This window comes from Rattus norvegicus, chromosome 13 (assembly GCF_036323735.1).
Source record: "Rattus norvegicus strain BN/NHsdMcwi chromosome 13, GRCr8, whole genome shotgun sequence".
Taxonomy (NCBI): Eukaryota; Metazoa; Chordata; class Mammalia; order Rodentia; family Muridae; genus Rattus; species Rattus norvegicus.
This window is the reverse complement of record NC_086031.1, coordinates 85,831,816-85,848,225: the sequence shown is the minus strand read 5'-3', so window position 1 is coordinate 85,848,225 and position 16,410 is coordinate 85,831,816. Positions and strand designations below refer to the sequence as shown.

General features: G+C 43.9%; 1 protein-coding gene across 5 annotated transcripts; it reads left to right on the top strand.

The window, feature by feature from the left end:
- The first annotated feature begins 2,214 nt into the window (after window positions 1-2,214).
- Window positions 2,215-12,610, top strand: Fcgr2al1 (Fc gamma receptor 2A like 1). 5 transcript variants are annotated; one of them, NM_001135992.1, is made up of 6 exons: window positions 2,215-2,269; window positions 3,521-3,646; window positions 4,441-4,461; window positions 5,085-5,342; window positions 9,845-10,099; window positions 11,925-12,610. In NM_001135992.1, exons 2-6 carry the CDS (start codon window positions 3,562-3,564, stop codon window positions 12,107-12,109), a joined length of 804 nt encoding a protein of 267 aa, NP_001129464.1. In that variant the 5' UTR covers window positions 2,215-2,269; window positions 3,521-3,561; the 3' UTR covers window positions 12,110-12,610. The 5 variants fall into 5 exon arrangements, with proteins under 5 accessions (NP_001129464.1, XP_038946905.1, XP_038946907.1 ...); XM_039090979.2 differs by lacking the exons at window positions 2,215-2,269; window positions 11,925-12,610 and adding an exon at window positions 11,510-11,901 and having other exon boundaries at window positions 3,478-3,646; XM_063272543.1 differs by lacking the exon at window positions 2,215-2,269 and having other exon boundaries at window positions 3,490-3,646.
- The last annotated feature ends 3,800 nt before the right edge of the window (window positions 12,611-16,410 follow it).

The window sequence follows — 16,410 nt, the reverse complement described above, 5'->3', positions numbered from 1 at the left end:
TTCACTGTCTCTAGGGTAGGCATCGGTTGTTTTCAGCAAGTTCTTTGACTCTGAAGACATCCTTGTAGAAGACGGAGATGCTCTCCTCTCAACTATGTGGTTGTTCTGGCCGAGAAGCTGGCTGGCATGCTGGCAGTGTGCGTGCCTGGGTGGTGTAGAGGCAGTGTGTCTGTGTCCAGGAATCTGAAGCTGCGTCTGTTCTGTCCATGCTCCCTGGTGGTCCAGTTCTTAGGATTGGACATGGTCACTTGTCAAGCCAGTGTTCAATTCCTGTTTATGTTAGGCATTCATCTGTACTTTCACTTCCCACCTCCCTCCTCTCCCCTGTTCCCTTTTTTCAAGCTCCACACACCAAGATCACAACTGGACTCTGCTCTCTCTCTCTCCCTCCTTTCTCTCTCTCTCTCTCTCTCTCTCTCTCTCTCTCTCTCTCTCACACACACACACACACACACACACGATATGTATACATATGTATACACCGTATACATTTATACACTATATATATGACCCATTAATTAAAAAATCAATATGAACTGGTGTGTTTAAAACAGCTTGAGTCAGAGCTCACCAACATTCAGCCCCTCCGGCACCTCATATGAACTCACTGTGGTTTTTGTGGCTGACACTGAAGAATGCTCCTAATACGCTACAAGTTAACAACACTCATGCTCTGTTATCTCAATGTTCTGAATCTTCTCTGTTCACCACCCAGCCTCCTTACTCAATCCTTTACCTAGTAAGCCAACTCCTCCCTTCCTTGCCCTTTAAACTTTTGAACCTGTTTTTTTTTTTTCCTGTAAGAAGTTAACTTTGATAGCAGACTAGTGCCACAATTAGGTTTTTCCTTCTTGTGGACCTGGACATCTAGCATCATGATATGCGTTCAATAAACTATTCTTGCTTAACTAAGATGGTGTACTATGGTTGTGTGGCAAATTACTGAACCCCAACACTCTAGTTCCTAGGGATCTAACACTCTCTTGTGGACCTCCAGGTAACTGTAGTCACATGCATATACCCCCACACAGACACCTATATATAATAAATAATTTTAAAGTAAGTATTATGAAAACACCCAGTTTCTTAATTTTCTACTCAGAGTTGCTTAGGCATAAATTGAACTTTTTAGCTTGGTTTTTCCTGCTTGTTCAGTTAGAGAATGGTATGTGGAGCCTATGGAAATTTGGTTTTCAGAGGAATAAAAGTGCGAGTAAGGGACTGATGCTTCTCATGTTGACTGACATAAAATGAGGAAAGATATAGCACTATACAGAGATGGAGAAATTCCAGAGAAGAAATGAGCACTGTTCTACAGAACACAGTAGTCATCAAGGGTTCCCTGTTGGTCGCTGTAAACTGGGATCAGGCATAAGCTATCAGTCCTGAGTTTGTTAACCTCAATTGACAAAGTTAAGGAGGTCCAGAAATCACCCCTGTTACTCCATACAAGCCATCTACTTTAATGCCTTAAGTCAGTTGCCATAGAAGTGCTGCGTGCTTTGGGGTTTTAGCCCAGGGCACAGGGATGAGCTTGCTTATTTCTTTGTGAGATTAGGAATTTTCTAAATCAGTTTTTCCTCTACACATTTGATATATATGCAGTGGCCACCACCCTTGAAGTACTTAAAATTGAGTCTACATTGAAATATGTTCAAGGCAAAACAGTATGTCAGCTTTTGGAAATGAAATAGTGTGAAACACTGAAACGTTGTAACGAAGGTTGTAAAGAAGTAATAATTCTGCAGTGGAGACTAGCTGAAACAGGACAAGAGGGATGTACAGTTCCAGGAAAGATTGCCAAACAACAGACCATAACATACAGAAGGATTCTGTTACGTGACAACTATACATGCATGCTCAAGTTTCCTGACTTTTGTTATGTCTGTTCTATGAAACAGTCATGTAGATAGAGTGTCAGAACTGGGTCAAAATTATATACATATATATACATATATATGTAGTGTGTGTGTGTGTGTGTGTGTCTGTGTGTCTGTGTGTGAGTGTGTGTATTGGGAATTGGTTCTAATGCTTTGTCTTAATCAGCTCCCAAAAGCCTTGCTTTTAGACCTGAGGGTCCCTGCCCCCAGCTGACTTTGATTGGTAATAAAGAATTGCTGTATAGCCAATGACTGGGCAGGGAGATAGAGGTGGAACTTTTAGATTGCATGGGTAAGGGACAGAGAGAGGGGAGGAAGAATAGAATGGCCATGACTCAGAGGAAGAGGGATCAGATTTAAGAGCTGCAGGAGAGAAATCATCCAGCAATGTAGGTGGAAAGGGAATGGGGGAGGGGGATGGAAGGGGGCTGCCCAGAATGTAACAGGGCAGCAAAGATTAAATATAGATTTAGAAGGTGTTAAGCCAGGGATCCTGGAAGGGAATGTGTGCTAGCCACAGGGAGGTTTAGAAATGCCCATCCATTAAGCTAGTTAAAGCATATCAAAATTATGCTGGTGTGTGTGTGTGTGTGTGTGTGTGTGTGTGTGTGTGTGTGAGGCTGGCCATCAAATGTCAGTCCATGCCTTTACCTACTGAGCCATCTTGCCAGCTCTCATTCTCCTCATTTGAATAGCATTTATGATATTATAATTTCTTTCCTTTTTAAGATTTATTTATTTTAGTTATCAGACATGCCAGAAGAGGGCATCAGATCCAATTACAGAGATTTGTGAGCCACCATGTGGTTGCTGGGATTTGAACTCAGGACCTCTGGAAAAGCAGTCAGTGCTCTTAACCACTGAGCCATCTCTCCAGCCCTATAATTTCTTTTTTAACAAATTTATTTCTTCTATTTAAAAACGTTGTTTTTGCTCTAGGCCTTACCAGAGGATTAAAGGCACATGCTTTTAATCCCAGTACTCAGTTGTCAGAGGCAGGCTGTGTGAGCTCAAGGGCAACCTGATCTGTATAGTGATTTCTCAGGACAGTCTGGGCTGCATAGAGAGAAAATGTCTCAAATACCAAAACAACTGCCCCCCCCCACGACTTCTTATGTATGTGGAGGGCAAGGTCAGACACTTGCATATAGGGTAGAGACCTTTTTGGACTTACTTCTTCAGATAATAATAATAATAATAATAATAATAATAATAATAGTAGTAGTAGTAGTAGTAGTAGTAGTAGCAGCAGCAGTAGTAGTTGTAGTAGTCAAATATTGTTTCTTTCAATTACTTGTTTAGAAGATCTGTTTATCTCACCTAGGTCAAAGTTCTTTAGCCGAAGTTGCCCTGAGGCTTTCTGCATTGGCCTGTGAGGCAGCCCAGGAATTTATGAAAGAGCATCAGATCAAGGCAGTAAATAGAGGCTTCCTCTGGTTTCTAGTGTTCTCCCCAGTTTCCTCACAACAACAGTAACTTGGGGTTTCCCCAAAGTATACAAGAAGGGGCTACGTGTAGAAGCTATGACTATCAAGCAGAGACCACATCTTGTTTAACTTGCTATTGTTAAGTTAGCAGAAACAGAGTCTGCTGACCCATGTGGTTAAGCAAGAGAGTCCATTTCCTTCCTCTTTTTGCAGTTCATCTCCTAGACCTCATCAGACTCTGACCCAGTTCTTGAATGACTTTGGAGACCCAGATGTTTCAGAATGCACATTCTGGAAGCCAATGGCTACTCCCACCACTGACAATGTTGCTGCTGTTTGGTGAGTAAGGATCATCCTGAAATACAATCCTTTCAGCCTCTCCTACTGTCTGGATTCTAGAGATCAGGGTAGTAAAGAGTGGGTCTGGTTTAGAAACCAGGGAGAGAGTTAAAAGGCAAGAGCCACAATGTCCGGCGGTACCTGATTGTAATCCTAGCACTTGTGTGTGGTGTCGACAGAAGAATCAGGAGTTCAAGGTCAGCTTCAACTGCAGTAAGTTCCAATTCCAGGCCAACCTAGCTTTGTGAGACCCTGTCAAAAAGAGGTTTTTAGAGCTGGGTGTGGTGATACATGTTTTAGTCTCAGCCCTTAGGAGACAGGCAAGTGGTTAGTCTGACATGGTGATACTGTAACTACAACAACAACATCAAAAGAGGATTCTAGGGGCTGGGGATTTAGCTCAGTGGTAGAGCGCTTGCCTAGGAAGCCTAGGAAGCGCAAGGCCCTGGGTTCGGTCCCCAGCCCCGGAAAAAAAGAACCAAAAAAAAAAAAAAAGAGGATTCTAACTTCTTCTTACTCTAAGCCTTACTTAAAGGTCAGAATCCGGAGGTCCTTTACGGTCTCTCAAAAGGCCATCTTGAGCCAAATATTCATACTTGCTTTGCAGCTGTGCCAAGCACTTGGCACTAAGTGAGAAAGATATTCGAGCTACATAAACTAAAAACAGATAAACTGGAAAGACTCATGAGGAGGCTCATGGGGAAGGGGCTGTAAGCTTATGAGGACTCCTAACACACAACTTTCATCTGCTGCTGTTCTACACTGACCCCCACCCTCTCTCTTCCTCTTTACAGCTTTTGCAGACAGGCAGACGGGTAAGTTTGTGTTTCCCTTGTTTACAAGGCGTTGCCATCTTACAACAGAACACTGTGTTTAATTTGTAAGGAAATGTCTGCTTTACCAAGCATCAGGCTTGGGTTCAGATTGAGCAGTTTTCTCACAATGGGCCCTGACGTTTAATCCTTGGTAAGATTCCAACTGGATTCTCCAAACACCGAAGGGAAAGAGACCAGGGCAAGTATATGATTTTTGAAAATGGTTTAGAGATAGAGATTGAACCTAGGACTTGAAGTGTGCTACACAAGCTTCTACCACAGAGTTACAAGCCTTTAACAAATTATTTTGAAGGGTTGGGGATTTAGCTCAGTGGTAGAGCGCTTTAGCAAGAGCAAGGCCCTGGGTTTGGTCCCCAGCTCCAAAAAAAGAAAAAAAAACAATTTATTTTGAATAGACTTGCTAAGTTCCCCCACAGTGGTCTTGAATTAATTATGTATCTCAGATCTTAAAAGCTCCGCCCTTCCCGTTGCTAGGTTATAGCTCTGAGTCATTATCCTCAGACCTTTCGCTGGTCTGCGATGGGGACTCTCTGGCCCCTTGTTCCCCTTTGGAATGCACAGTCCCTCAAAATTGAGTTGTTCATATCTTCTCTCACTCACAGGAGATCTTCTGAAGGCTGTGGTGAAACGTGATCCCCCATGGATCCAGGTGCTCAAGGACGACACTGTGACGCTGACGTGCGAAGGGACCCACAATCCTGGAAACTCTTCTACCCAGTGGTTCCACAACCAGAGCTCCACCTGGGGCCAGGTCCAAGCCAGCTACACGTTTAAGGCCACAGTCAATGACAGTGGAGAATACCGGTGCCGAATGGCGCACACCAGCCTCAGCGACCCCATACATCTGGAAGTGATTTCTGGTTAGTAAAAGTTGGTCCGGGGAGCAGCTGTGATACCAGGTCTGGAGACTGCGTACAGAGCAAACATTTACAAGAAAAAGGATAGTGTGGTTTCTGGGAAACATCACGGAGAGCTTTTCTGAAAGACACGTTTCCCTTTTCACTTACTCCGTATAGTCTTTCGTGGAAGAGGACGCCTGTGTTGGTCTCAATCTCAATTGAGCAAGAGGTTCGAGGCCACAGAAGGGCTGTTGTGAGAGAAGCTAAAGAAAGCCCCTGCTTCGTAAACATCAGCTCTGCCAGGGCATTGTGGGGGAAGCACAGAGACTCTAGGAAGGAAAGTCTCAAAGACTATAGGACAGGGGCAGACTCAACAAGCTAGAGGAGCAAGGAGTCGAGATCCCCAGGGGTGGAACTGAAATCTGGCAAGTGAGGCCAGAGATGAGTGAAAGGGAATTGAGTGAAACACGTGGAGCAGATAGGCTGTGTGACGACTTTTATCCCTAGACGAGATGAAAGCCTATAGTACTTCAAGGTTTCAAAACTTGAAATTAGTCTTACTTGATACATGGGATATATTTATGGAGGACAGCATGCAACCTTTTATTAAGTGTGCATATTGTTTAGTTCTTAAATTGGTTTAAGTTGGGCATACTCACCACCTCAAATATTTACTACTGCTTCATAACATAAACACTGACAATTCTTATTATTATTATTTCTTATTATTTCTATTTTTTTTCTTTTTTTCGGAGCTGGGGACCGAACCCAGGGCCTTGCGTTTGCTAGGCAAGTGCTCTACCACTGAGCTAAATCCCCAACCCCTATTTCTATTTTTGTATACACAGTCCAATGTCATTGTTCATAGATGCTCTACTACACAAAGCATTTCGAAATGTCTTGCTCCTATCTGACTGTAAATCATCCTTCCCACTCCTCTTTCCAACCTCCGCTAACTTCCATTGTGGTCTCAATCTCTGTAAGATTGAGTATTTCCAATACTATAATATGTGTGATGTTGCACCCGAGTCTTTCTATAGCTGGCTTAGCTCACTTTAACAGAACGATTTTCAGTTCAATTCACATTTTTTTGGCAAACGGGGTTCATTCTTGTGGCAAGGCAGCATTCCATTGTGGGGTGGTCCTAACTGACTGAGTCACATGATCTGATTCAGGTTTGTGTAAATAAGTGATGGTGTTCAGTTTAACAGTGTCTATAATGAAAATGACCTTGAACACTATTCCTATCCCACTCTAATATCTGAAAATAGGAGTTTAATAGTTTACCTCAGATATATCTTGGTACACAAGCCCTGAGGCTAATACATGTAAGTATCTAGTGTTTTAGATTCTCCCATTTAATACCAAAACAGATTAAAAAACAACAACAACAGCAACAACAGTACTTTAAGGATGGGTATGGTTACACATTCATTTAATCCCAGCATTCATAAGGCAGGTGTGTCTCTGTAAGTTCTAGATCAACCAGGGCTACATAGTGAGAGTGTCTCGAAATAAAGTAAGATAAAATAAAATGGTTTTTTAAGGTTCCAGTGCTTGGAAGTATAGGCAGTTTCCATAGACAGCACTCTGAGAAATAAATATTGGATTAACTTCAAAAATCTGCCCAGTGAACACCATAGCTACTCATTTTCTTTCTTTACATCTTATTTGTCCCGAAACAGCCCATGGTTCTTGCTTGTCCTATGAAAATATAAAATTACAAATTACCCTTAGAGGCTGTAGGTAGCTGTCTCTTAGTTAGGGTTTTACTGCTGTGAACAGACACCATGACCAAGGCAAGTCCTATAAAGGACATTTAATTGGGGCTGGCTTACAGGTTCAGAGGTTCAGTCCCTTAACATCAAGGTGGGAGCATGGCAGTGTCCAGGCAGGCATGGTGCAGGAGGAGCTAAGAGTTCTACATCTTCATCTGAAGGCTGCTAGCAGAATGCTGACTTCCAGGCAGCTAGGACGAGGGTCTTAAAGCCCACACCTGCAGTGAGGCACTTACTCCAGCAAGACCACACCTACTCCAACAGGGTAACACCCTCCAATAGTGACACTCCCTGGGCTGAGCATAAGCAAACCATCACAGTAGCCCTGGAGTTACTGCTCAGCCAGATGCTAAACTAGTCTTCCTTTAAAAAAAATAGACAGATGTGGTGGGGCATAGTGACAAATGCCTATAAGTCCAGCACTCAGAAGGCAGAGGCAAGTGGATCTCAGTGAATTCCAGGCCAGCCAAGGCTGCACAGTGAAACACTGTCCCCAAAACCAACAAGGTGCACACTCCCAAAGAACAAAACAAACACAAAACCAAGTAACCAAACAGAAAAGTGTAGAGCTGGCAAGATGGCTCTCTAGATAAAAGTGCTTTCCACATGGCCATGTAGACCTGAGTTCAATCTCTGGAACCTAGAGGTGGAAGGAGAGAACCAACTGACTTATACATTGACCTCTACATGCATACTGTGGGGTGTGTGTGTGCATGATATGCATGTACCATACATGTGACTCCTACCATGTGACTCCTACCATCGATGAAGTATTGGAGACGGTTGTAGTATTTTTTTGGTTTATTATGTATATAGCATTCTGCCTGCATGGACGCTTGAAGGCCAGAAGAGGGCACTAGAATCTTATTCTAGATGGTTATAAATCACCATGTGGTTGCTAGGAACTGAACTCAGGACCTCTGGAAGACCAGACAGTGCTCTTAACCTGTGAGTCATCTCTCCTGCCTCCCAGGATGTTCTGAATGAAGACAGGAAAATGATTGTAAGTTTTAAAACGTTCTGCCCTTTTTGTTCAGATTCAGAGGAGAACAGGGAATTTAAAAAGATCTTATTGAAAAAACCAGGTATGGTGACATGAACCTTTAATCCCAGCATTTGGGAGGCAGAAGCAGGTGGAGCTCTGGGAGTTGGAGTCCAGCCTGGCCTGCAGGGTGAGTAGGATACCAGGGCTACTATAACAAGACCTGACACATCTCAACTAAACCAAACCAAACCAAACCAGACCAAACCAAACCAAACCAAACCAAACCACCAAACAAAGAGCTCTTACCAGGCTTACAGGACATGATAGCTCACACCTGTATGTAATATTGACTGAGACAGGAAGCATGCTGGCAGCCATGGTTATGTAATGACTTCTTGGTCAGCCTGTGCTTCAATGTCACAAACTTCTACACTCCCCAAAAAGGTCAGACACTTCCGTTTTTTTTGTTGGTGGAAGATTCCACTCAGGGTGTGCTGTGCTCTCAAATGCTTATGTTCCAAGGTTGAGATATTGCAATCTTACCACCAAGGCATGGTATTAGGGGGTGGTCCTGGGAGGAGGTAACTAGGTTAGGAGAGTGGAGTCCGTAAGAGGAAGACCTACAAAAGTTCTGTAGGAATGACAATAAAACTCTCTTCTATAAACTAGGAAGTGAGCTCTCATTAGAGGTAACATTTCTGGCCTCTGGCTTTGGATTTATTTGAGAAGTGTGCATTGTTTATAATGCCACCGAGGTCCTGTTTTGAACATTTGTTTATTAGTATGAGAGTACCATGGAGCCCAGGTTCGAGGATAACCTAGAACTCTGCTCCTTCTGCTCTACCTGCCACATCCTGGGATTACAGACAGGCTCTACCACATCTGGCTTGGGTGCTTAGTTTATGGTACTTTGTCAAGGAAGCTGGAGCAGACTAGGACAGAGAACCTGGCCTGATTCAGGCTCTACTCAATCAAATACAGTTAAGGACTACTTACCTCACTTTCTAAGAGTTATTTGAAAAAAATCATATCATTAAACTAGTAATCCCAGACCATAAACACTTATTCTAATAATAAACCAAAAGTTCTATTCTATAACACCTATAGTTACTGAAGTTAATGCATGTCCTATATTAAGTATAGTGTTTTAAATCCATAAAACTGTTTTGAAATTGCTTTTAAGACCTCATAAATGTAATGGAATGTTTTTTCTGTGTGAGTCATGTGGACGTGTGGGATAGGCTGCTGCACAGGCCCTGGGTTTTTGTTGTTGTTGTTGCTGCTGCTGCTGTTGTTGTTGTTTTCTTTCGGAGATAGGGTTCATATGGGCCAGGCTTGCTATATACCTGAGGATGACCTTGCATTTCTGATTGTTCTGCCTCCACCTCTGAGGTGTTGTGATTTTACAACATTCCCTGTCCCTACGGATTAAACTCAGGCCCTCATGTTTGCATTCTGCTGAGAGAATGTGTGTTGGGTTTTTTTTTCTTTTTTTTTTTTCGAAGCTGGGGACCGAACCCAGGGCCTTGTGCTTCCTAGGCAAGCACTCTACCACTGAGCTAAATCCCCAACCCCTGCTTCTTCTTCTTCTTTTTTTTTTTTTTTTTTTTTTTTTTTGAGACAGTTTCTCTGTGTAGCCCTGACCAGGGTGGCCTGGAACTCACAGAGTCTCTAGAGTTTGGGTAATAAAGTCGTGTGACACCATCGCCCAGCTACCCCTTTGTATCTTACTCTTGGTAAAGTGTCTTTCCATCTTTCAGACTGGCTGCTGCTCCAGACCCCTCAACTGGTGTTTGAGGAAGGGGAAACCATCACATTAAGGTGCCATAGCTGGAAGAACAAACAGCTGACTAAGGTCTTGTTGTTCCAGAATGGAAAACCTGTGAGGTATTATTATCAAAGCAGCAATTTTTCAATCCCCAAAGCCAACCACAGTCACAGTGGGAACTACTACTGCAAAGCATATCTAGGAAGGACAATGCATGTGTCCAAGCCTGTCACCATCACTGTCCAAGGTGAGCCACAATCCCTGGCTTTAAAATATGCTACTCTGTTTCAAAACACTCTGCTCCGTCTTGTGTCCTAACACTAGGATTCTGAGATGTATGGCCGTCTACTGACACCTTAGGTTCTAGTTTAGGGCAGCCACGTTGGCCTGAGAATCTTTCTCTACTCACAAGAAAAACATGACTCTGTTCTTGAGAAATTTTGCATTGTGAAATCCTAATTCTGCCTTTCAGAATTGCAACCTCTGTTGACTGGCTGGTATTGGTTAGTGAACACGTCTCAGTCACAGGACCAGAGGAGGTGGTGGGTAAAGAGCTACTGAAGTGGTTTATGGACTGCTAGTTCAAGGTTGCCCAAGGGATATTTTCCAGCCATGAGACTTGTCTGCAGGCATCTCGGAGTGAAAGGTTCTGAGCTCAAGCTGAGGTAGAATGCCATCTGCGTTCTGCTCCTCTCCTTTTGTACTCACAGTGCATTTTAAGGATTCCTGTTAATGCAGCCCTGTAACTCCAGTACTTGCAACGTTGAGGCAGGAGGATGATAATTAAGAGGTCAGTCTGGAGAGGAAGAGATGGCTTCCGTCAAAACTCTGACTGAAAATCCCTGTCTCAAATGGGATGTTTCACGTGGCAGTTGCCAAATCTCACTGTTGGGGTCCAGGAATCACCTCACAAACCACCCGAACACCGATCTCAATCAGATGGAGAGAGTTTATTGAGCATATGCCCCAGGATTGATTGGCCACGGCTATGGTCCAGATTCAGGAACTGAACCATGACCCAGGTTAAGATGCCATAGGGATTTTAAGCCCCAACTCCACAAACATCTGCATCGGAGGATTTCCTTAGGAACATGTGCTTGTTTGTACATTTATCCTGTTTCTATCCGACTGTGGCGGGGGACTTGTCTTCTCTAATATTTATATTCTAACATGTCTACCAGGATGTCAGCCACCTACATACACGTCTCTTTCTGACAAAGAACGTCAATTCCCAGGAGTTCTTGGGAATTTAAACGTTACTTGACTACTACTCAACGTAGAAGTCTTAGTCCAAATAGTTTTTTGGTGCAGGTGTCTCTCTTACGTTGGGGTCCATCCCAAGAGCAGCTTATGAAAGCAAACACCATAAAAGCTTATACTCAGGTCCAGGTCCTTGCTTACTGTGTGTAACTACAGAAAGCAGTTCTACTGACTTCCATTGTGATTGGTTTCCAAGGGCACAGAACATGACAGTAGGTAATCAGTTCCGGCATTAGAAGTTTCCTAGTGACAGCAGAGACATATGAGAAAGTTTTCTTATAATGGAAGGCTAGACAGGTAACAGTCACCTAGGCCCTAACATTCAATCTAGGCCTTAATATTATACCTAGGCCCTAACACCCAGTGACCACAAAGTCTTTGTCTCCTATAATTTCAGACAGATATGGCCATGCCCTTTAGGAAATGCAGACTTAGCAACACATTGGAGAAGGCTGAGAGATGAAAAGTCCACTGAAAGCCAGGCCTGGTGGTGCACACCTTGAATCTCAGCACTCAGGAAGCAGATGCTGGCAGATCTCTGTGCGTTTGAGGTCAGCCTAGTCTGCAAAGTGAGTCCAGGACAGCTCCAGAGCTCTGTTACATAGAGAAACTATGTCTCAAAAAAACCAACCAACCAACTAACCAACCAATGTCCTTTGAAGGCTTCCTGATTCATCTGCTCCTGTCCTTACTTTAAGTACTTGGTGTGAATCACTTTACAGAAGCTCTGCACTAGGGACCTCACTGTCCCTAATTTCTGAATTTCTGTCTTAATGGTTCATTCCTTCCAATTCTTCCTGCTTCCCTCCCAGGTTCAGCAACCGCGTCCACCAGCTCTCTAGTGTGGTTCCATGCCGCTTTCTGCCTAGTGATGTGCCTCCTGTTTGCAGTGGACACCGGCCTGTATTTCTGTGTACGGAGAAATCTTCAAACCTCGGGGGAGGACTGGAGGAAATCCCTGTCAGTCGGAAAGTACAAGGCTCCACAGGACAAATGACATCCCATCGTATGGCTAAACAGCGGCAGCTTCTTTTCAGCCACACCGCCGCTTCATCTACAGCCTTCCTTTGAAAGCAACTTACCACCAGGCTGGATATTTGGTCCTGCAATCACAACTGCTAGGAGGCTGAGGCAGGAGGATCACCAAAGGCTGCCCGGGTTTTAGAGAAGAGAGAGTGCAAGTCTATCCTGGATAACCCAATAAGACCCTGGGTTTAGATGGCTTATCAGGAAAGAGCACCCATTGCTAAGCTCACAGACAAGACCACAGATTGATCCCTAAGGACACAGGGCAAAGGGAGAGAACAAATTCCTGAAAGTTGTCCTCTGACCTCCACACGTCCACCATGGCAGATGCACACAATAAACAAATTAAAATGTAATATATATATTTTAAACAAGAGGTGGGGAAAGGCTGGGGGTTGGTGGCACAGTTTTTATCCAGGACACATGATGCTCTGGATTTTGACCTCCTATAATAAAACAGAAATCAATCTGGGCCAAGGATCTCCTTTCTGTGACTTCTTTGTTCAAAATAGTGTAAAAGCTTTCCCTTGTACTTAGATGGAAATCTAGCAGCTTTGCAGTGTTCTGTAAGATGTTACCACATGATCTTACCTCTCTGATCTCATTTCCTTCTGCTTTTTTTGGCTCATTCTTTCTCACGTTTGCTCTTCCCAGAACACAGCAGCTCTACTTCTATAGACTGCATTTTCTGTCTCAGGCATGTTCTTGCCTGTAGGGACCCACATCCTGTTTCACTTGGCCTTTGTTTAAATATGACTTATTCCAACCAAAAAAACAAACAAACAAACAAACAAACAACCCCCCCCCCATACTAAGGTTTGAGCCTCAGGGGCAGTGCTGCCAGGTGTCAGAGACCAATGGGGGCCGTTCAGACCACAAGGGTGAGCCCATGCCTCCACAGATGCAGGACTGATGCTTTTCAGGACAATAGCTTAGCCATCTTGCAGCTCAGCTGCCTTCTCTCTCACAAGGGCCCGCACTTACTCTCCTTTTCTGCCCCTCGTAGAGCAACACAAAGTCCTCATCAGAAGCCAAGCAAATGTGGCCACGTGACCTCGGTATCTATAACTGTGAACTAAAGAACCCTCCCCACTCCTTTACTAAAGTACCTAGTCTCGTATGCTTTACAATAGCAACAGAAAACAGACTCCGACAACACCCTTCGTTTTTACTCACGTGTTATCAGTAAGGGCTCTTTGATTATTCAGTAGTGTAAGCTTATTCCTCTACCACACTCCTAAATCTCCCAAGGTGGAAATTTCTGGTTTCTCTGGGGACTCAGTTGTATCATGTGATTTTTTTTTTTTCTGGAGGCTGTCTTATGAGAGGATGTTTTGCTGAGAACAGACATGTGGTGTTTTCCTGGAAGCTGTCTGTGAAAGAGCATATGACCTTCCCTTGGAGTGGACTCTTGAGGGAGCTTGTGATGTCTAGAAAGACTATAAAGATAACACCACAGACAGTGAGAGGAGGCCTAGATTCGCCTTGCAACGCTTGACTGGTCTTCACTGATCTTTGCTAGCGTGACTTACTGTGACTTAGCGTAGAGAGGAACAGACTTCCAATGTTCTGTAGACTACTGCGAACCTGGTGGAGATTTGTGGTTTCTTCTGGATTGAGTTGCTGCGACTGATGTGTGTTTGGTGTTTTTGATTGGACTGAGATTGCCGCTACTGACTCATTTTCGGGATCGCTCCAAAGAACTACTTCTAAACAGGTCCACATCTCCCACTTCCTACTAACCTTCTACCCTACCTTTGGTTGCTGTGGGCTAGAAGGAGGTTGAAGCATTTAAGAACCCTTATTAAAGTAGGTTTTGAAAAATGTAAGCCTACATTCCCCTAATTTATGTTTCTCTTTTTTTATGATTTTTAATTGCATTTTCTATTTACATTTTTAAATGTTATCCCATTTCCTGGTTTCCCCTTCTGAAACCCTCTATCCCACCCCCCCTCTTTTGTTTTTAATTGTCAATGTACTGTATGCATGATTGTTTAGTGTATGACTCCCCTCCCCCATCCATTAGGTTATGAGCCACAGGAGGGACTTTTTTGTTTGCCACCACATACTCAGACCCTTTAAGTATCATGACACGTGACGAAACACTTAATAAACATGTGTGCACTAAGTGCATTCCTTAATGTTTGAAATCAGAGATTATTAAGCTGCAAAGTCTTTATTAAAGGTGGTCCAGTTCAGTACCAGTGGCCCAAGCCTTTAATTCCAGCCCTCAGAAGGCAGAGGCAGGTGAATCTCTGAGAGTTCAAGGCCAGCCTGGTCTATATAGTGAATGTCAGGGCTACACAGAAAAACCCTATCTCAAAAAACAAAACAAAAACAAAGAAAACCAAAAAGCAAACCAAGCCAAAGAGCACCCCTCTCCCCCACCAAACAAACAAGCAAACGAACAAAAAAGGGTGGGCCAATCTCATTTTAAGACAAGTGTGCCTCAGATGAAATCACTTGATCAAGAACATATGGCTAGTTGGTGTGACAGACTTTTATAGTTTGGAGTCATGCTATAAAACATGGCTATAGGGGTTGGGGATTTAGCTCAGTGGTAGAGCGCTTGCCTAGCAAGCACAAGGCCCTAGGTTCGGTCCCCAGCTCCGGAAAACAAAACAAAACAAAACAAAACATGGCTATATTTTGTACTTAGTGTTGGATCATAGGTGTCCCTTCAGTTCACAGTGGTGGAGGACTTTAAGATACCCCATGGGTTATTATCTTTCTAGGAAGAAAACAGCTGATTATGGAGCAGGGGTTCTAGCATCTGTTTTTGCAAATTAGAAGTTTCAGCTGGTGCTGGAGGCACAGCCAGTAATGACTGCATTAGGCAGCTAGCCAGGCATTAACAGAACTGGAGGCCATGGGGAATGGACCCCTCTCCTAATCAATTTTGGACTTCACCCCTGGTTTACCCCATGAAGAGATGGAGGCATTAGAGCTCGGGTGAAGCCCATTAAGGGAAAGTAATTTCCTCCAGGTTAAAAAAAAAAAAAAAAGAGGCATTCAATTTCAAAAGCAATATTTTTCCTCTTCCTCCTCCTTTCTTTTGTTTTGTTTTGAGGTGGGGTCTCTCTACATAGCCCTGACTGTCCTAGAATTCACTATGAAGACCAGGCTGGCCTAGTAACTCACAGAGATCCACCTGCCTCTGTCTCTCAAGTGCTGGGATTAAAGGCTGCACCACCATGCCAGGCCCTATCCCCCTTTCTATCTTCTCTTTAGATGTTGACCAGAGTCCCAAGTGTGCTTGCCCTTGATGCTTGTGTTGTTTCTTACTATTTTCTTGAGCACCCCCCCCCTCTCTCTCCTGCTTGTAGACTTCCGTTGCTGACCTCAAAAGGCATGCCTTTCTCTTCTCCCTCCTGGCAGCTTCTGGGATTTGCACTGGGCCCACTCTGTGATTTCCTCTCACATTCTAATAAAATGGTTCTGTGTCTCCTTATGAGTTTGTCTTTGGGTTCTTTTATTGACAAGACTGAGAACTTGCAAAAGGGAACTCCGATTCCCTGGTAATATGCTGAGAGACCAGAAGTTAGTTAGACTCCCTTGTAGACAGACAGAAAGGCCCTGGCTAGGTAATAAAGGGGGCGAATTTCTCGAAGATGGCCAGCTTCTGCCTCACCCTCCTGTCTTGAGACAAAAGCCTGGCTGCTTAAAACAATGGCTTTGACTCTTGCCTTCTTGCTCTCTCTCCTCTCCTACTCCCCTATCTCCCTGTCACCTGCTCCCCTCCCGTGCCCTGAATAAACTCTATTCTATACTAAAAACAAACAACCAAACCAACTAAAACCAAACAAACAAACCCAATGTAGGCCTTTGTTTCACTCAGCAGCCCCCTGCTGATGGACTGGCTCAGCAAGTCCAAGGCCTATTTAGGACACATCACACAGTCTGACCAACCCTATGCAGGGAAGGAAAAACTCTTCAGGGGCTTAAAGCCCCTGCCCCAAGACTTGAGAAAAGACTGGACTTTCTGACTTCTGTAACATCCTCCCCCAACTCCTTAACACACACACACACACACACACACACACACACACACACACACACCACACAATACCACTAACATACACACACACACACATACCTGTGCTTTGCAGATGCTCTCTCTCTCTATGTTCTCTGAAATAGGTCCGTGTCCTCACCTCCAGTAAATTCCTTTCCTAACTGGGGATCCTGCCTATGGTACTTGAGGTTTCTCCACTGTCACCTGCTGAGCTTCAGAATTTTATTGCCTTTTAATTCTTTAACTGGTTGAGAAAA